General features: G+C 38.2%; 1 protein-coding gene across 1 annotated transcript in view; it reads right to left on the bottom strand.

The window, feature by feature from the left end:
* Positions 1–22,158, bottom strand: part of MED12L (mediator complex subunit 12L) — a 317,602-nt gene that overhangs the window by 41,703 nt on the left and 253,741 nt on the right. The window contains exons 21-34 of the mRNA XM_068545632.1: positions 18,819–19,046; positions 17,938–18,079; positions 16,142–16,262; positions 15,654–15,755; positions 14,814–14,927; positions 11,412–11,611; positions 7,888–8,076; positions 7,148–7,222; positions 6,841–7,031; positions 5,852–6,013; positions 3,811–3,922; positions 1,507–1,596; positions 357–466; positions 25–160 (exon numbers count right to left, since the gene is read on the bottom strand). Of these exons, the coding sequence (XP_068401733.1) occupies positions 25–160; positions 357–466; positions 1,507–1,596; positions 3,811–3,922; positions 5,852–6,013; positions 6,841–7,031; positions 7,148–7,222; positions 7,888–8,076; positions 11,412–11,611; positions 14,814–14,927; positions 15,654–15,755; positions 16,142–16,262; positions 17,938–18,079; positions 18,819–19,046 (1,972 nt within the window). The remainder of the gene's footprint in view (positions 1–24; positions 161–356; positions 467–1,506; positions 1,597–3,810; positions 3,923–5,851; positions 6,014–6,840; positions 7,032–7,147; positions 7,223–7,887; positions 8,077–11,411; positions 11,612–14,813; positions 14,928–15,653; positions 15,756–16,141; positions 16,263–17,937; positions 18,080–18,818; positions 19,047–22,158) is intronic.

Here is a 22,158-nt window from a genome sequence, read left to right as displayed (position 1 = left end):
AGTATAAGCAGGTCACAAACTTACTTTCAGTTTCTTTACTAAGTTCATGTATGCGCGTTTGTTCTCTTCAGATCCCCCTGGGGATGCGTTTGATAGGTCAGAGGCCAATGTTCCATTGATTAAAACGCCCAGCATGTCAAGAACTGTTGTGAATAATTCACTAAGAGGAGAAAGAAAACATTTGCACCTTAAAGCAAAACCAAGACACTCTTAACTAACTGAGCATTTTTATTTAAGGCACAGAATTATCAGTGGTACCTAAGAATATACGATGTGGAAGAATTTGTAGTCAGTGTATCAAAGCCTTCACTACACACGCATGCAGCAAAATCAGTGTGAAATGAATAAGAACATACTTATTAGTGTGCATGTCGACGGTTCCAGAAGTAATGATCTGAAGGAGAAGAAGGGCCCAATCTGTCGTCCACTGGGTGCTTCTCTGCACTGTGTCAAACATTCCTCCCACCTGGCACATAAAAAATACAATGAAAACATATGCACGGTGTTACAGAGAAAATACCACCCTCACCACTTTATGCAACCAAATTTTGATTGGTTTAAAATGTTTTTTAAAAGGTGCTCTAGTTTATGGATTATCCTGTCTTCTCTCTCACCTAGCTATGTATTTGCCACTCTTTTTGGTTCCATTAGAACAGGAATTGGTCATTCCAAAAAAAAAAAAAGAAAGGTGTACTCTAGTGTAGACATGTCATCAACATGAATTACATACTAGTATAATTAGCTTTCTTTTGTTCCTAAATTTCACGATATCCAGCTTCATGACATAATTTTCATCTAATTAAAGCTGAATAGATCAAAACCGCATGACTCAATTATCTACAACTTTGTGTTGTCAATTACTATTGAATCTAAGCCTGTTGTCATAATAACACTTGGAAATACCCAGTAACACAGAAGTAAAGATGAGCGGGAGGCTTGGCCCCCAGGACTGCTTGTTCACGTGTGGGAATTAATATCAAATATCAGGCAAGCCATCTTCCAGAGTAGCTTTTATCTGGGCTGTACACTGAGAAAAGGAAAAGTCAAAGGAATGTGCAGTGGGCAAGGAATTTTAGATTTCTATAAAACCTCCCTGTGCGATTTGTCTTTATGACCAATTTGATGGAAAGTTTGATAAAATTTTGCCTTAAAGGACATTTTAATACAGTTTTAAAGCAAGTATGGTAAAAGCTAACACATCTCAAATTAGTAGTTCTCTAAGACCTACTCTTGGCACAAACGGAAAAGGGAGAAAGATTCACTGGGGGTGAGGTGCAGAGGGCAAGCCAATGCCTAAAATACCTACTGCTGTCCAGAAGCCAGACCAGACAGGAAGGACAGTGGCCAGGAAAACAGAAGGTTTGAGAGACAAGGAAGTAGTAGAGAGAGCAAACAGCGGGCCTCACCTTGTAATGGAAACTGTGACCATAGCAGGAGTGGAAAGCTGGAGTTATTTTCACATTTAGATAAGTGTAATGAAGGGAAAACACTAGAAGCGTCTCTTACCAAATTTAGGCGGAGCTGCAATGCCTCGTGCATCATCTGTCTTGCTTTTATGTCATCTTGGTACCGTTCTTCTCTCCAATTACTTAAAATCTGAATCAGAAAATGAATGAAAACAACCCCCAAAACTTGTTTTCCCTGTTAAATATGATTTTTCTCGTATTTAAAGTTAAATGGAGTTTTTTTTTACTGACAGTCAAAAACAACTTCTTAGTTTAATAAATTAAAAACTAAGGGGAAAATAAAATTTTGCTTTCCTCCCCTTCCTCCAGGCAGACAGAAATCTGGCTATTTCTTTGTTTGGTATCTAATTACATACCCTGTTAAGAAAAATCTTATCTAATTACATATCCTGTTACTAAGTCTTAGAAAATGCTTGAGAGGGTCATCAAGTTGAGCATTAACAAAAATAAAGATTATTTTTAAAATGCATCATTAAACTGGTCTTATAAAGATAAGTATATAAAGATAAAGACAGATAGAATTACATTTTATATCAGTCTTGTCCTATATTTCTAGGGACATGCTGTGAATCCTAGCAAAAGTATTATTCTGATGTTTCATTGAAGGCTTGCTAGTTTATAAACTTGTCTTCCTTGATAAAGATATTGTAACCTATTTTGAAAAATATGACATCTTGGACATCAGTGGCATATCAATTTATTAAGTAACTGCTTCCTCACTGATTCAGACAAATGTTGGGAAGGGAAGGGTTGCTAAGCGAAGGCAAACCACAAGTGGGGAACACCCAGAATCAGATGATATAAGCAAAAAAAAAAAAAACCAAACAAACCCATACTGCCATGCTCTGAAATACGGCACCTAATGAGAATCATCTCAAAAGAGCTGAAATGAGTCATATGCAGAAGTAACTGAGCCCAAGAGATGACTTGTAAGTACACCTCATGGTAAAAGGAGAGCACTTCCCAAATCTCATCAAAAGATATGGATGAACCTCCCCCAAGGCAGGTGAAGGGTACAAGGCAGTTAACAAAACACACAAGCTGTCATGGAGCTGACATTCTGATAGCAGGACAAATAAAAATAAGTGGAACAAGTGGTATGAACCAGGGCAAGGGGATAGAGAATGACTGCGGTCCTACTTTTAGAGAGTGATTGGGGGCGGGGGGAGGACTAAGGAGGTGACATCTGAGCAGAGACCTGAGGAAGTGAGGGACTGGCCATGCTAATAACTTCCAGGGAAGGGGAGAAAACACGCAACGGCTCTGCAATAAGAATTTGCTTGGCAAGTTCAAGGAACAGTAAAATGGTCTCTGTGTACAGAATGGACTGAGCAAGGCCATGATGGGCAAGAGACAAGGTAGAGGTGGGAGCCAGTGCCCAATCATGGAGGGCCATATAAGCCTAGACTGGGAAGTTTTATTCTAGGTATAGTAAGAAACACTGCAGCATTTTGGGCACTGGAAAAACATGTGGTTTACACTTAAAAAGGATCACTCTGGCTGCTGTCTAGAGAATAAGTCTCACAGATCCAAAAGGTAGCGGATGACAAGAGGACCAGATGAGTTAAGTGTCTTGTTCATGTTCATCCAGTACCGTACAAGAAGACACGCTGTCACAGAATCACAGCCCCACGAGAGGTCTCCATTAGATGCTACCACAGGATAAAACATCCCCTATAACCAAATCTACCCACTCTGCTCCATTCTGTATTTTCTAATTCCACTTTGATCACTCAGTTTCCATGCGGTACACAGAATATAGGTGCTCTGAATACTGACCAGGAGAACTGTGATTGGTGGAAAGGCAAAGTCCGAAGTCTTTGTAAATGAACCAAAATGCCTTCCGATTTATAAATGAATATCTCGTGCACTTGACCAGCATCAGTCTGGCTCTCGCAGTAAAATTGAGTTTCTGAACCTACATAGCTCAAGCTGAGACCCTGCCTGCTACGTGGAAGCCCAGCAGAGGAACTGGAGAGAGGTCCCTTTGTCATACTGTCCCCATGTCCCCTGCGACACAGATTGCTCCAGGACCTCTCCCACGAGGCAGGGTCAGGAGAGGAGCAGATATGACAAAATTATGTGCAATCTGCAAAATGTTACTTTTATAGTCTATAGACATTCACCCAACACATAATTAATATTATTCTATTGTTAATCTCATGGTGACTAAAACGCCAGGTAGGAGAACGGGGCATGAATGGTGTTTGCCTGCTTCTAATCAAAACATGTTGTGCCCTTATTTTAAGGGTGGTACTTGAGTTTAAGCTCAGTATTTGAAAGGAAAACAAATGAATGCCATTAGGAAAACACCTGCCTGGCTCAATATTCTACTGTACTTTACCTGGTTAACTTGATTCTGCAGAGACGTTAGGAGCCCTTCTCGTTGTTCATCTTGTCCCTTAAGGCAGGTAAGGACCAGTGAGAGGAATGGTTGTTGACTCAAAAGAGACATACTACAAAGGAAGTAATAATAGCAGATCTAGTTAGAAAGAAAGGATTACTTCATGTGCAACACTGATGTCTTGCCCTCGGGTTATTGGCTCTTATTTATTTTACTGTTAGAAAAGGGAGGGGAGTAGTAAACAGCCAGGACTGCTTGAAAAGTTAAATCATATCTCTAACTAATATGGTTAAAAGTCACTGTAATACTTCTAAATAATTTAATATGTTCTCTTGCCCGCGAAGGAACTCGCCAACTAGCATAAATTCATACTGCATACGCGTGTGTCGGGGAGGGGGGCAGGGAGAAGAGGATGTGTAGTTTCTATCAGTAAACTGAATTTAAAGATACACATCAGGAGGAATATCACTTCATACACAGAATAAAATGAAAAAAATTTTTAAACTTCTCTTACACACTATTTGTATTTTAGGGTCCAGGAAATAGGCCTATACAACTGTTCTGCTTGCTTTGTTTTTCAGCACATTTCTCAAGACCAAATAGCTGGGTATGGGTAGAGCTAAGTAAGGTGAGCACTGAGGTCTGAGGACTCCAAAACCAGAACGCTTGCTAGTGAGCTAGTGCACACCTCTGCCACATCCCACAGGCTTGACTTGTAAAGTGGTTTTAAGACATCTGATAAAAAAATCCATTTTAAATTGTCATCTTAGTATTATTTCTTCCATGACCAGGAACAACTGACAAAGCATACTGATAAACTTAACTTTGCCACACCGGAAAGGAAAATTTCTTAAAATGAGATCGAGGTCAAAATATTTCAATCTGCTTCATCTTACACCAGCAGAGCTGAGAGAGGCTCACTTGGGAAGAGCCATCTTCAAACTCTGACACACCATCTCTGCTCCCTGTGGGAAGTGTGGCAGTGTACATGCCATCACTCATTAGCAAATCGACTTTGAGAATTAAAATTGAGTCATCTGGTTGATTAATAAATACTGGCAAAGATGACAAAACAACCAAACAGCATACACGCAAAGCTAGGTCAACACCAAAAGGTATCAATACTTCAGTTAAGAAAGGAGAGCACAGACTCAGAGGCCAGACCACCTGGGTTTCAACCCCAGCTTTACACCTCCTTAGCTGTGTGTCTTTGAGAAATTTACTTAACCTTTCAGTGCCTCTGTTTCTTCATCTTTCAAAAAGGATATAATGAGAGCACCTATCACATATGATTGCTGTAAGATTTTCACGTATGTGTATAATGAGTTTTATACAGAGGTTGGCATTTCATAAGGGCTCAGTAAATGGCAGCTACTAAAAAATATTACTGATTAGGGGGGCAAGAAACCTGTATGTCCAGAGTTTTTGTTTTTCAATGTTAGGAATTTCCTTTTACTCCCGGGGCACTAAATTCATCACGGTTTCACATTAGAGTGTGCTTATGTTCCTTCTCAGTAACATGGTCAGTTTTCCAATAAAGTTACTTGAAACCTTTTCTAGGGCATAAAGTTTAAAAAACATTCAACTTGGAGGCTTATAAGTTAATATCTAGTCTAGAACAAGAGTCCTAAATGTTAAAAAGATTAGTAACTATTTCAGGGTCCAGCGTGACAGAATCATAAATTATTCTATGAAATTTAAGCATAAGTACCTAAATAACAAGAAAAACAACAACAACAAAAAAGCTATTGAATACAGGGACCAAGTGGATATCCAGATTTGATTCAGCAGGTCTGAAGTCAGTATTTTTAATAGTGTAGCAGTGATTAGGGTACACAGGCAGAATTGAGAGCTAGTGCACTAAATATTATAATCTGGGATCTTTGAGGAACAGAGATTTGCCTAACAGAATAGTCTCAATTCCATATAAAGATGAAATTTCAATGGGCTCTGAGTACAATGAGCATGTACATCTGTAGAATATTGGATTTTCTCGACTGTTCTTTAAATTCTCACATAGAAACACATCTTCCAGACGTACCTTTTCTGTTTTTGTCTGTCTCTTTCCTTTTTTGAAGAAGAACCCAAGTGCTGTCCCTTCTCCAGCTCCTCCCCAGCAGCTTTCAACACTCTTCCCTGCACAGAAGTCGGCAGCCTAGCAATTAGGGGGGCTACCAGCCACACGCCCCTGCGTTCAGAGGAACTAAAATCAGAAGAAGATGTTATACCCAAGGAGGCATCCTTTTTCTCTGCTCTCATGGTTCTAACAGAAACTCCAGAGCATAACTTTTATGCACCAAGACACAGATTATCCTAACATTCCCCCTTTTACTCCTAGACTATCTTTCCTCTTGCCAAATACCAGACATTTGCACACACTTTTCAGTCGTGCTTATGGAAAGCAATAAAAGGTGGGGTTCTGAGAGGATACTATTAACTGAACTTTTTTTTAAATCTAGAAAAGTGTTTTTCTATGATTCTGGCTCTCTGAGCAGTAACAGTCCTTTTGACTAACAAGCGATACACTTTTCTGTCATGGTTAAAATACGAAATGTTCTGATTATGTTTAAGCATGTAAATAACCAATTTTTAAAGGTTCAAAATTCACTAGCTATACTTTACACCTAAATGATGAAATACAAGTCCATCTGCCTTTTGTGATTATCATTTGAGCAAAACTGCCAATTAATAAAGATGGCAGAAAGAGTGTTTATTAGAAATAGACATATTAGGAATACCATGGAATAGAGCAGCCTCAGGGGACACTAGAGAAATTCTTCTGTCCTGAATGTCATCTGTGGTTCCAAGGAGTCGGGGCTTGCTCAACCTACTATTTAGAACACTAAGATATCACCCACCCCAGCAGCGTGGCCCTTTAACATATTAAATAATGATAACGAACACTTACAAGTAATTATTTTCTTCACAATCCTGCAGCTTTATGAAAAAAATAACTGCATTATGCGAATAAAATGCACGGTTACATGTGAAAAATTAATGATAGCCTCATAAAACTACAGAAAAAAATACCTTAGAAATGTCTTTATTCCATTCTGTCTTGTGCTACTCGTATCGGTACTTCCAATCCCGTTTGGGTTGAAGAGGCCCATACCCGAATTAGAAGAGTTATTGTTAAGGTCAGCCGACTGCTGGAATACCTCTATTGTTGCCTTGGCAATATTGTCCAGTAGGTTGTTCATTTCAGCCACCGAACCAGAGCCCTGGAGTTAGACGTGAGAAAACCAGCACGCATGTGTTTTACTTTATCCTCAAACACCAACGTGGTTTTGCTTTTCATAAAATTTTATACACATACACGCTTTCAATATATACTCACAGGGTCCTTCAAGCACTGCTTGATCATTAACTGAAGTTCCAGCCAGGACTGCCTCAGTGTCCACTGCTCAAGATTCTGGGGAAAATGGAGTTAACACATTAAGAATATTGAACATGTTTTAAAATATAATAATTCCTTGCACTATTCTCTTTCTCAAGAAACAGAGGAATGATCACACACAATAAAGGGATTTATATGAATCAAAAGGCTTCCATTACATATTACATATGTAATTACACATTACATATTACATTACTATTACATATGCTCATTATAGACACAAAGAAATAAATAGGAACATTAAAATAATGTGCCTTACTCAGCTAGGCACTGTAAATGAATAAGACAAACATTTCTTCTCCCAAAATCTATCTAACCAACCACATAAAAAAATGATTTCGATATTTTTTTAATAATATACTTAAGACAGTCCCTCTACAAAGCTTATTTCTCATGTAAACACAGTACTGACTTAACATGTCAATATTTATATAATGGTTATACACAATTTGCAGTATCTGTACTATCCAGCAATAAAGTGTGGCAATTACACAAAACAGAAAATTGGGGGAATAAAAATCCCAATTTTTCAAATCCCAAAAAAAGAATTAATTGAAGTTAAGAATTACTTAGCAATGACAAAAAAAAAAAAAAAAAAAAAGAGGCGCAGTGACTCTTGCTATAAACACAAAGAACGTGTCAAATGACAAAAACACAGTCTTTACACTATTATCGCTCACCTGAAGAATGCGTTTAATGTGCTGTCTTTGTAGGTTGTCCCCCTCTGTACATTCTTTAATGCCATGAGGATAACAGATCAGCTGCAATAATTTCTGTGCTTGCATATTTGAGAGCACAGGGTCCAAAATAAGTTCTTTGTCTGTGCATAATCTTTCAGGTTCTTTTAAGCAATGTTCTCCTACCCATTCCTAAAAATAATGAGGCAGTTATATTGACAGGCAGAGACTTTCAATATGTATATGTAATATGTACTAAACTCATGGTGCACAACAGAAAGCGGACGGGAATCTTCCAATTTAAAAAATATTAGATGGAAAAAGTGGGAGGGAAAAGGCTTACAAGCAAATTTTCTAGTATTTTGACTTCTTAAAAATACAAAGTAGAATCTTGGTTACAGAAAATTTTTAAAAAGGAATGTAAAAAAAGAAATATGCAAAAAATAAAGTGGGGGAAGAAAAAGCTAAATAAAGAAAATACCGGTATGTGTTTTCAGTCAGAGAATAAGGCCTTGCTCTAAGTAATGTTTTGTAATCATTTTTTTAACTTGCTATATAACAGTAGTGATTCTATATTATAATATGTATTCTTCATTTTTATGGAATGCACTATAATATATTCCACTGAATAGATAGGACATAGTATAACATTTAGAAAATTGTCTTCCTTTTTGGATATCATTATGAATAATGTTACCATTGTAAATAAATATTTGTGCACATCTATTCTCTGTACAATTATTTTCTTAGGATAATTTCATAGAAGTGCAATTGCTGGGTCAAGGAGGATAGCAAAAATTTAAGGCTATTGATGCATATGGCTAATTGACCTCTGGGGAGTTTCCACCCAATTAAACTTCTTTTAAACAGCTTTTCTTCATCATTTTTTCAAAGGCAAATTCTTGTACTAAATGGGGTAAGAAATCATCGGAAGTACTAGAGCCAAATTTGAACCCAGATATGTTTCTGATGAAACCTGCTTCTTAACCACTTCATCAGTGGCTCAATGCTGGCTGTCCATTAAAATCACCTGGGGAGTTTGTTAAACTTCCAAACCCAGGTCCCATATCAGAGCAATTAAATCAATCTCAGGTAATGCTACCCAGACATCAGCAATTTTTTAAGCATCAAAATTTTTTTAAACTCTCCAGGTGACTCCAATGTGTACCCACAGTTAGAAACCAATGCACAGCTCAGTACACTCTCAACATCTACATGACTAATAGCTAACTTTTACCATGGTTACAGTATACCAAGGTAAAGAAAAACATGACCCTGTCAAGAGTATATCTATAGCAAAGTGAAAAAGTATATATGGTAGGCCTTTTTATAGAAGAAAGGAGAATTTAATAAAAAATGGAAAGAAAAACCAGAAATAATGAAATTGATCACCTAGGGCAGGGAGGAACCCAGGGTAGAAAAGATGAGGGAGGGAGATGTACATTTCTCTGAATACACACTATTGCTCATTGACCTTTGGAAGTATGTTACTCTAAAGACAGAGCTAGGGTAGAAAAAGAAATCTAAACCGAACACAAACAAAACCAAATGAAATCAACTCTATTTCAAGTGAATAACATATCCACACTGAAAGAGAAAGGTCAAATAACTTTTTAACATAATACTGTAAACGCTTAGGGAAAAAAGAGCTACAAACAAATCCTCAACTCCTTTTAGTAGGCTCGTTTTCCATAGTGGTATAGGTGTAGTAATTCTGAAACTACTTCAGGTGTTTTGTAGAATTCAACCAATGAGTAAATGGTTGATGTTATTGATAGCCAGGGTTCTTACTGTGGAAGAAGGCAGTATTAATATGGAATGAGGGAATGCAAACAAAAATTTGTGCAGTTTGATCGGAATTGGAGGTATCGGTATAAACTCATGATTATACACACACACATTTATGTACATGGATGCTTTTTTCCCCCTAGATCTGTCCGCTGAAAGGGCCTAGAAGCAATGAACACACATTGCGCATAGCAATAAGCACACATAGTGCTCGGATCTTGGTTTCTAAATACCATCCTCTACTAAATGGAACCAGGGTTCCATGAAGGAATGAGTAATTCCAAGTCTGGGGCAGGGAAAGTATAAAGATAGGCCAGAAAGTAAGAAAATACTTGTTATTAAAAAAAAAAAAAAAGAGAGAGAGAGAGAGATGTGTCAAAAAAACACAAGAGCCAGCATGAAAAGATTGATTCACACTGGACAAATGTGGGATAATTTGAACATGAAAATAACTGCGGACAGTATATTATAACCTATATGAAAAAAAAAAATGAATGAGTGGAAGGAAGGGAGGGAGGGAGGAAAAGGGTAGGCTCTTCCTAGAGTAGGATGCAAACTGATAAATGTGGAGGGAGTGGAAGAGTTGGGAAGAGCCATTTTGCAACCATGGTAGTAAAGACTGGTGTGGACAAGGATCAAAATGGATGCTGTACGTGAGGTGGGGGAGTTTGATGAGGAACAGAAAACTTGCACCGTCTCACAGTGTCTCCCCAAAATTGTTTATTAACTGCAAGGGAAAAAGCAATAACTATACAATAGAAAAATCAAAAAACCATACAATGGAAGGCTTCCCTGGTGGCACAGTGGTTGAGAATCCACCTGCCAATGCAGGGACACGGGTTCGAGCCCTGGTCCGGGAAGATCCCACATGCCGCGGAGCAGCTGGTCCCGTGAGCCACAACTACTGAGCCTGCGCGTCTGGAGCCTGTGCTCCGCAACAAGAGAGGCCGCGACAGTGAGAGGCCCGCGCACCGCGATGAAGAGTGGCCCCCGCTCGCCGCAACTAGAGAAAGCCCTCGCACAGAAGCGAAGACCCAACACAGCCATGAATAAATAAATTAATTAAAAAAAAAAAAAAAAAAAAAAGGCTTTCAGCTGCTGACTATTTAAAAAAAACCATACAATGGAGACAACTTGATCAAAATTAACATCTCCAATGTGGTGCAAATGAACCTCATGTGCCTTCAGATGTGATTACCTGAGAAGAACATAACATACTTCTACAGTATCCTGGCCAGGAAAGCGTAATCTGAAGCTAATCTACAGGAAACTTCAGACAAAGCCAATATTGGGACAATTGACAAAACGGGAATGTGGCCTATAGGTGAGAAAAAATTACCACACCAATGTTACATTTCCTTACTTTTGATAACTGTATTTTGGTTATGTTAATAAATGCTGAAATATTAAAAAGTAAAGAAGAATAACGTATGCCATCTACTCGCAAATGGTTCAGTAAAAAGAAAAAAATTAAAAAGTATTCGAGGCCACATTCACATACACAGATAGAATTATGAAGCAAATGTGGTAAAATGTAAAAAATTACCGAATCCGTATAAAGGGCATACTAGAGTTCTTTATAATTATTACAACTTTTCAGCAAATTTGAAATTATTTCAAAATAAAGTTAGCAGGAAAAAGAGGACCACATATGTACAAGTTTCCTACAATATTGGGCATTTCTCTCCAAAGAACAGTTACATACTCAAAGCTAAAGGCAAATTAAATCTGAAGAATACCTGTTGACAGATAGTCCTCAGTACATATCTCGCATATTCTCTTAAATTGGCAGTTTCTATGGAAATGCTTTTCCCACAGGATTTTGAATTTTGTGAGGCAGTCCAGACATCATCAGCATTCCCATCACGTCGTAAACCCCTCATGGTGAAGTCGTCACTCTTTAAAGAGCTGACATTGTTACTGCCAATTTTGGCATCTCCTAAATAACAGAATCACAAAAGCAAAATCATAGACGTTCAAAATATTGCCAAATATTTGGGAAATAAATGAGGCAAGCATTCAGGGATTTAAAATATATGAATGGGATCATCACTGCACAGTCAGTTGTTCAGCAATAGAGAGAAGGGATTGAGAGAGTAAATGCTAGAACCCTGAGAAGTTTCATCAGACATGGGAAAAAAACCAACCAAACCAACAAAAAAAAAACAGGTTCAAGACTCATTCTTTATTTCGTTTACAGAATTAAGTATGCTTTCACCAAACTTGGAAAGGCCATTATGAATCCCACTTAATAATCACAGAACATTGATTTCACCGATATTTCAAGCATGAACGTATTCAAATTCATTTGACTTATAGACAAGGAAAAAATGGGTTACTCACCCTTCTAGATGTCCCTTTTCCATTTCTTCTCTTACAATGACTTATTTTCTATCCATAGGTCAAGAGAAAAGTTTTGCCTTAGCCCACCTTACTAGCAACTTCTTGACAAGAGAGATTTATTTCCCTGGGAATGGAAAAGGGCAATGCATACTAAGGAAGCCCTGGAAAACAGGGCATTCATTGAATAACCCATGTCTTTCACTTTCCTCTCTGTAAACATCCAAATTAGAAAACCTCACCTGATCAACCTCTAATACACTCAATAAAACGAAGCTCAGGAAAGTGTTTTCCTCATTATACAAAGTTCTGGGGCCGGGGAGGGGAACTGAGCAGAATGGTTGAATAGCTGGAAATAAGAAATCTTCTCTAGCCATGAAAGACAAGTAACTGTCATATTTTAAAAGTGAGAAATTAATATAATTTGGTAATAAAGATTGCCAAATGACAACAGAGCCTCCAAACTCTTGCCTGTTTACCCACAGGATCATAAGCGTTGAACAGGAAAAATTCCTGGAACCAACAAATGAGTTTAGATGAGGCCCTCACTGCTTCACTGTAAGTGAAACCAAGGCCGGGTCAGTGCAAAAAGCCTTTTAAAACCCACAGGTCAACCAAGAAAAAGTTTTGACTCTGCTGAAAAAATTTCAGAAAATCAGAATTGCTTAGTGAATATTTGCTTATAAAATCATAAGAGGAGGGGAGGAATAAATAATACATTTCAACTCATCAATATCTTATCACGTATTATACATTTCTCACTCAAATACTCATACAAAAAGCACCAAGTTCACTCCACTCACAGACGTTTATTTAATTCAACAGAGCTCTTCAGGAGCTGAAACAAAGACCAAATTCTACATGTACCAACATTTGGCATGCTTTTTCCAACCTTAGGTGTTATAAACAACTATTTCCACACCTCGAGGTAAACTACTACAGAAATTAGAAACCAAATTCTATAAAACTACCCTATCTCCCTAACTCAGAATAGATCCTAGTGGATAGGACTTGAGAGAACATTGAGAACGACATGGTGAGGTAGATAAAACTGCAAAAACAAAACAAAGAAACAAACACCTCTGCCAGTCCTAGTCTAGGAGATCCTCATTCAGTTTAGATGTTAGGATGACAGAGAAGGTCTGGAAGGCTGTGCCAGAACCTTCTGTAATGGTAGAGACAATAGAACAAACACAGTGTTCAGGGACTGCCTGGTCCAAGGGTCTGCTGACATTCAACTAGCCTGATCCTGACTTCTCAGACCTGAAGAACCCTCCATTGCTTAGGAAGCTGTAAAATCTACCAAGAACTGGGGCCAATTAAAAAGGTCAAGGAAAGGCAATCAAAGAAAAATAAACAGGTGATTATGCATTGAGATTAAAATATGGTTATCTGGATATTTAAAGAGGTTGGCAAATTGTACTTGGGATTAGACCAGTCCTACAAATCAAGGGGATAATGTCTAGATGGGACGCGTCTTGGTTTCTGCCATTAAAATGTCTATCACTTATGCATTCACACTTCCAACATTAGTGTATGGAAAACCTACTGTTTAGTTTCTCTCATGGGCATTAGAGATACCACAGCAAAAATGTGAGTCCCTGACTTCATGGTACGTACATGTATTTATTAAATAGAATTGACCAGCCAGCTTTCCTTTCAAACGTAATCAGAGTAGAGAAATCTGACTGAAATGAGCATTTAATGTTGGCTGTACAATATTACAAGCTCAGAGGAGAGGGTGTGGCCCTCCGTGTGGTTCTACCTTTCCCTTTCTGCTACAAAGCCCATGGGCATTGCAAAAGGAACGTGTGTGTGTGTGTGTGTGTGTGTGTGTGTGTGTTAAGGCGAACTTTTAGTAGTTTGTTTTACGAAAACCCTGTTATGCTTCCTCATCATCACCGAATAACACTTCTCAAGCAGGAGTATAAAGGGTCAGGGTATATTCTAAAACATGTTTAAGATTCATCTAAAACAATTCCTATCCACTCAGTAATTTTAGTTCCAGTCAAAGGAAGCTCCCTTGGAACATTAGAGACAACTTTTGTTTAGTCAAGAACATAAGAGGGTGCCCAAAGTTGAAATTAGGCAGTGTGAATTCAAGACTTCCTAATCTTTCAAATCCTAAATGATTTATAGGATAAAAATGTCTTAAGGTATTGCACTGTAAATGAACAGAAAAGACAATACTACTACTCCTGGAGAATATATATCAATAAAGATATAAGGATGTCTTGGACATTACAAATTAAATGAAAACAAATGTGTGATATCCAATATTGATTTATCAACAGTATCAATATCATTGCAACTATCACCTCATTCATGAAAAAACTAAGGCAGATGGACATAAACTTGTCTAGGGTCACAATGGAAGCAGAATAACTAAGATTAAAACCCAGATTTTCTGGTGTTCTAGCCCTAGAAAATAATATGAAATTTAAACCTTTAGATAGATTACCAAATCAACTGTGTCCATCACAAAGTGTGACTTCTGCCAACAAATGAAGTCAAAACAACCCTGTGGGTCTAAGGATCTATATCACACCAGAATGAGACATCGTGCAGTTAAAATGCCACAAAAAAAGGATTATATTTAAATTCCCCCAAAACTGTAGATAAGGGACAGACTCCTCAGAGTCCGACTGAACATGAACTTGGAAAACGCCAACTAATTTTTCCAGGAGAACAAACAAACAAAAAAATGTTTCTAATAATATGAATTAGAGTTAAACCTGAATGCAAATTAGTTTGCCTCAGTTTCTGGTGATTAACCAAGCTGAGTGCCAGGATAGTCTTACCAAGCATCATAATTGCTTTTAAGACAGCAAACACCGCTCCCACTTCAATGCTGTTGTGAGCAGCGGCTAAGAGGTGTCTATCACAGGACGATCTTATTCCGGGAAAAGGTTTGCCTATGAGGAAAACAACAAACCTTGAATAGTCTCATCACCATCATTAACCATCTTTTGTAACCATTTACAGTCAGCAGGGCCTTTCATTGTCAGACTGTGGGCGCTTAATTGCTATTAGCTAGCTTTAATTGATGCTTCACGGATTCACTAAGAAACACTGCCAGTACTCCTTACTTAACCTTTTCTTTTTAAATATTAAGACAATGGTGTTGCTCTTTAGAGAGATGTATCAAAAAAATTAGGAGGAATTTTATCCACTTCTGCTGACTGTCACACACACACACACACACACACACACACACACACACGCAGAAATGATCTTTAGGAACAGAATGCAGTAACACCCCTAAAATTCTTACCTTATTCCTTTCACCTTAGTAAAAGAATAAATGTATCACCATTGCCCTAAGCTGCTATGGCGTGTTTCATAAGCAACACACACAGTGTGTTGGAGGATCATGCTGCCCACCAGCTTGGCTTGGCTGAGGAGAAGAAGTATTTTTATTGTTTATTAACTCTTGATGTGAGTTTCTCAATACATCCTGATATTACATACATGAAAGGTGCTGACAGCCCTCTCAATGGCCATACCCCATGCCTTCATCACCTCAAAGCAAGCCCACCAAAATCAGGAAGGAAATTACAGAATGGACGGCCTACTTGGTCAATTTAAGCATATGGCTCCAAATGAAAGCGTCATCGGAGACATTTCAGCTGTCAGCTCACCGGTTGCTTGAGGTAATAGGCAGGCCTGGGGAGCTCGGAAGAGATGAAGTAGGAGTCGGCATGTCATTCTCGCCCCAGGCTCCGCGTCTGCATCCCCACAAGCTAGGAGAGAGGGGTTTTAAAAGCAAGTTTTCTAACATATTCAAGAACACGTCTTCCACATTTCTATTACGCTAAATTTTCTGGAATAATTTAAATAAATGCCGCTTACGGTAAAAAGTAAGACACTGTCTATGCTTTTCTGAGAAACCTGAATCCTTCCTTAAAAACAAGTACTGAAAGTGTCGTTTCCAACCTCTTCCATCGGGATCCATGCGACTTTGTCTGCAATGACTATTATAAATTCTACCATCTCTACCTTGATGCCATGTCACTGGCCAATGCATGTTCCCTTAAATTCTGTCTTTTTCACTGCCTTTTAATAGTTAGAAACCACTGCACCAAGACAGCAATGAAATAACCAACGCCGTTCTTGGGTGCAGCCTTACCTGCGGCTAGGAGAGAGGGAAGAGCGACGTGTTGCACGACGTCCTCCAGGGAGAAACACTGTCGTGCTATCAGAATAGCAATGAAAGTAGCTAATGAATCATGGAATGAAAGGTCACTCACCTTCAAGAAAAACATTGACACGTTTTAATACCTAACACCCTTTTAAGTAACATCTAAGATTAATATCTAAGAGAATGTAGGCAATACGGATAAGATGTCAAATCCCAAAATGAACCGGTAGGGTGAAATGATTTATAATTATTACCCTCTAGGCCTCCTTCTACTTTATAAGACAAAGAATGAGGTCTACCCACAGCCCCAATGCTCTAAGAAGATACTAAGCTTTAGCTTGAGTACATGTAACTGAAAAACAAAACAATAAAACAGCAAAATCAAGAAATCCCTAAAAGATGCAGCATAAATAAGCCTTTTTAGCAGAATGCGGTATCGTCTAGCATTGCAGGGTAAGACCATTAGGAAGCAACAGCAAAGAAGGAGGTTCCCCTGATTGAAAAGCAAGGCCTTATTAATGTTTTAGCGTCCCTTTTGGGAATAACCAATAGCGATTTTGTAATATAATTAAGTCAGTTTTAAAAACAACTTTGAAAATTCTCACCCGACTCCTAAATTTAAAGAAGAAAGAGTGAAGGGGAGTGAGACTGAGAATGAAAGAGGAGAGAGAGAGGGAGGAAAATTCATTCATTCAGAGTGGACACCTCTACCCTTTACAGACCTCACAAGACACTGACAGACAACAATAAGGAAGACAGCCGTAATAGCAGCCTCCACATTAACTTGTCCTATACGCCAGTGACTATGGTTAGAGATTTACAAAGAGCGCCTCATTTAAGGGCACACCACTGTGAGGTTCATACTATTATTAATTCCAACTTTACAAATGAGGGAACGAGCAGAGGTAAAGTGAAACAGAAAACAACCGAGAGATTAAGGAACTACGTTAAAGATAAAAATTTGGGTCTTTTTTTCTGTCCGGAAGGGCAGGTCGCAGATATGAGTTTTCCATCTCAGGTGCCCACAGAATGGAGTAGGATTGTCCACCTGGTCTTCAGATACCAGAACTGGGAAATAAACCTTCAACGGGGAGCCAGGTTTTAAAATGTATAAAGCTCTTCTATACATGACATAAAACTAACATGCAACACAAATTACTGCAAGAAGCGATGGAAGTGATAGGCAGAGATAAATAATCCAGATGGATTTTTAAGAAATTCACACACCACGGATGCAGTATGATACCTGAGGATATCTGTGATCCATAAAGGATATCTCTTCATAAGCTTCCAGACACAATCACTAAGAAAGACTGGACACCCCTCTGAATCTGAGCCTGGATGTCCTGATCCCACACAACAGAACCTATACTCTTAGATGGTTTTTTTTGTTTTTTTTTTTTGTTTTTCATTCTAAGAAAACAAACTGGTTGCCTTCAGAATGTCAGCTGCTTCAGTTAGGTTACGTCCTATGCCATGAGGAACCCAAGGCACTTGGTAAGTAAGACACTATGGACAAACCACTCTGAGGAGACCATACAGAAGAAACCTCAGCTAACAACAAGGAAACTCTTGGCATCTCCACTCTAGATCAGGCTGTCTATTTTACTTTGATTTTTTTCCCTTTCTTTATCCTCGGCAGCCACACTCTGGTTTATTGCTTTCAGGGAGAGAAAGAAAAAATAATTTACAATATTTCAGTTAGTAGTTGAGTCAACTAAAAAAAGTTACTAACTAAATATTTAATTGCACAGTTGAGTTTTTAAATGAAAAAGAAAACTTACATCTACAGTGCAAAGTACATCATTAAACCCCCAGACGTGGTTTGAAGAACAACAAAGAGCCTTCAGGACTCCCAGCCATTCTGAACTGAGAACAGTGCAGCAGGCCGTCAGCTCGGAGGAGAAATTGGCTATGTCATTAATCCTAGAAAGAAGAAAAAGAATATAGAAGAAAGTAACAAAAGAGAAATACTCACATATGATAAACTTAATGAACACATAATTTCAATATCATCAAACATGGCGTTCATTTCTTAGATTCAAGGACGCAATAAAAATCCACTTGTCAAATAACCTAGTAGAACCTGGAGCAGAAGGGAAAGGAAATGTCTTCAAACGGTTTTTATTGGTTTGGCCAAAAAGTTCATTCAGTTAATGAATACGTTGCTCAATAAAGTTCTGGGAGAAAATGAAAAATGTATCTTTTATCTTTACTTGAAACCGAACGAACTTTTTGAGCAAGCCAATATTTAAGGCTGTTGAGCAACAAACAATAACCAGTATAGATGTCAATTAACATATTTTTAGTTCTGTGAACAAATCTGACCTATAAATTCACATTTTTAAGGGCATCAAAAAAATTAAAAGGTCGGTCTAAATCCAGTGTTTTCAAAATCTGTGTCTTTTTCATTTGTATTTTTGTTGTATATGTTTTTGAAAACGTATCAGATAACTTAACAGATTATATCTAGAGCCTCTCACACCAGATCAATAAGCCAGGTTCAGAAAATCATGGAATAGAGCAGAGGTAAATTCAGGAATACAATAAGATTTAAAAACAAACAAACAAAAGCCAAATGTCTGCTTAGGCAATTATTAAAGCCCTTAATTTCAAAGGAGCAGCCATGCAACAACTGTGGGGTTAATCGTGAATCCCAGCTCACCTTCCAGCATCCTGATGGCCCATACATACATTCATGAGTGTGTTGCAGACGAAGCTGTAGCGATTGGCCGCATTGTCACTAAGGATCTTGCCCAGCATTGAGTAGTTGATGCTACGGGTTGAGGGATTCTCAATAAAATCCATCATGAAGTCTGGATCCCATCGCAAGTTAGAATTTGCAGGAATCACATTATTATATATGGTTTGCTTTACTTTTGAACAGGCACTACTGAGGTTACAAGAAGAAGAGTTAAAAGATAAAACAAAACTAAAATAACTAGAAAGGTATTTCATTTAAGGACAGATTAAATGGCAGCTGTAATGTATTCCTAGAGAAGGTTCGCATTATGGGTTCTTGATTCCAACTTCCTAATAATCGGCACCGGACACAGTGCTTGGAATGTGCTAGTTCAGTAGTTACTGAATGGGTGGAAGAACAAAACAAGAATAAGACATCTGGGTACTAATCTTAATTATTTTCTAAGTCTTTTCTATATTTTACATGCTTTACAAAATAATCTACTATGGCTTCCAACAACTGTCTCTGAACAGTGGTTGGAAAGTGCTATTACTTAAGAATAATAAAAATGGATTGGATTACACATCAGGAACAACTCGGTGTTTTAGTCCTAATCATTCATCCTGTAAAGCGATTCCTCTCGGTACAGAGCATCCAGGGGGGTTCATGTGCCACGGCTACTCTGGGCACCATGGTACAGCTGAGAAAGAGAGGCTCACTTCCTGCCTTCAAGAAGCTTAAATTCCAGTAGGGGGATATGGGGAATACATACATTCTATGAGAGTACAGAGACTATTACATTGTTCCTAAAAATTTATCACACTGTACTTCTCAGCAGTATCTAGAGTTTTTTAAGAGCCAGGTCTACCACATTCAGAGTTACATCTGAAGAAAATGCAGAATATTATAAATTTATAAAGGGAATTAGAAAGCATCCCCTCTAATCCTGCTCTGCAGATGAGACTGAAGGATGACCTGATTTCAAAGCTCAGATTCCATGTACACTTCGCGATTCTTGCCCACTTGCTGTGGATAACAAATCCATAAGCCACAATTCACCTTCTCTATTCAAGAGTTCTTTTAAGCAGCAGAGACCCTTTTCCTTTTAGATTAAGTTGTGGCAGCAAACTTATTTGTGATCAAGGCGACACATGTCCTAGTCTTATGCACCTACATAAACAGTAGCCAGGAATGATTTCCTCAAAAATGAAAAGACATATAGACTCTTCACCCTAAGCTGTTAACATTGACAACTGCCTTAAGAAAACTGAGATTGGTCAGTTCAGTGTTTACCAACATGTGACTTTAGACTTCCTCCTTCACAATCACCGCTGGGGCATTTGTTAAAAATAAAAGATTCCTGGGCCTCACCACAGGTGTACTGAATCTGTATGCTTAAAAAGCAGTCCCAGGTAAAACTAAGTACCAAATATGCGTGGGAAGCACTGGGCCAAGAGAGAGGACTAAAGCCACCCACTAAATGGCGGCAAGTACAATCTTCTACACTCTTTTTCTTCGCATACAACTTATATAAAAACTTGTCAGGGGTTGCTGAAGGATACAAGTTTGCAATCTGAAGTCATGACCTATTCAAAATGACAGAATTATACAGTCCCCAGTTTTTAAAAAAATCTCCCTTTTCCCTGTCTTAACCCTGCCAGGCTGCATATATTCTCACTTAGCAATAGTTCTTAATTTGTTTCACTTTCCCACTAAAAATGAAACAAAAACAAATTTTGCTCTCTGCCGGTTTCCTCCACCTCCCAATACTCTGAGTCTTTAAGGAAACAGAGTTCTGCAAATAGCAAAGCAGTATCTCTTTTTATTCAACTTTCCATTTAATTCTAACAATCTACCCCTGTCTGTCTTTAGAAACCAAAAGAATTCTGCTTTTCTTTCTTAATTTTTATAAGAGTCAGCCTCACTTTTCGATTAGTATAGAGACTTCTCTCAAGTTGATGCCCTCCTACCTCCTCTGGCAGTTTTTCTGAACTCTGTGGTTCATGGTGAAGTCTCGTGTCCCTTCACTTCTAGGCTTCATATTTCACTTATTACACTCTTTCCAGATGAGCTCTAGGTTTTAGTGAAATGTTAGCTGCTATCTAGGTCACTCTCAAATTCTTAGCACTCTCTGTTGCAGGCGTATATGGAGTTTAAAAAACCCCAAACCAAAACCAAACAAACAGAAACTCAGACATTTTCCTTCTGAAACTGCATGTGTAAGAAAAACCTGATAGAGTAATGAAAGCAACACACACCTTGAGGCCAAAATGACTTATGTTCAAATCCAGGCTTTATCATTTATTAACTTATAATGAGGAACAGTCATTTGCTGATAGGAAAAATCATTTCTACTTCCTGGGGTTGGTGGGAGGATTAAAGATCTTGATGGAAATAACCCGCCATAGTGCCTGGCACAAAGCAGCAGCTCAGTCAGAAGCAGACGTGACTAGTGCTCTGTTTTCTCCAAATATGATTCTTACACAACTTTATAGATGATGTTTCTGATCTAATCATTAAAACTGGTTTATTAGTATACAAACAGAAGTCTCTGCATATCTAGCTTTTGTTTGACCATTTTTCGTAATCCCAAGCTACAAATAATGCCTGACTTTAAGGTTTCCTGAGAGAAACGCAGTTCTCTTCCATGGCTTAATCCAGGAAACTTTAGACGGGTAACCCCTTGTGAAGCGCCATGGTGCTGATGTTAAGTAGCCCCTCAGTTCACGGCTGGTCTCCTAAATCTCCACACAGCCAGTGTGCATTACTTGAATTAACTCATTTAACATGCTTCACCACGCTGCAGGAGCATTACAGGTCAAATATACCCAACTGTGGCTTCCTTGGGAAATTCACACGGCTGTCGCAAGAACTGAGTCTTGTATGAGAACGCTCTCTGAAAACTGTAAACTGAAACTGAAAGCGCTCTGTAAAGTAATAGAAGAATAAGGGGTATTATTATTACAACGCTTCTGTGCAAAGATGGTTCCTAAGACCCACTCAGACATTCCATAAGGGATTATTCTGAAACCTAATTCATTTCATAAAGAACATACTTTCATATTTTTCCTTATCAATACCATTAAAAATATCATGGTTTGTGATTTGGTATATATCATTCTTTAAGCAGATTTTTTTTTTTTTTTTTTTTGCAGTGCCTACTATAAGCCAGACACTCTTCAAGGTACTGGGATAGAGCAATGAAGAAACTAGAGAAAGTTTCTGCTCTCATGAAGCTTACATTCTAGAAAGGAGCCAGACCATAAATAAATACATAATGTATGAAATGGGGAGGGGCAAAGTGCTAAAGTTCAGAGAATGA

This window comes from Eschrichtius robustus, chromosome 6 (assembly GCF_028021215.1).
Source record: "Eschrichtius robustus isolate mEscRob2 chromosome 6, mEscRob2.pri, whole genome shotgun sequence".
Classification (NCBI taxonomy): Eukaryota; Metazoa; Chordata; class Mammalia; order Artiodactyla; family Eschrichtiidae; genus Eschrichtius; species Eschrichtius robustus.
The sequence above is the reverse complement of the archived record's forward strand: the minus strand, read 5'-3'. Positions and strand labels throughout refer to the sequence as shown.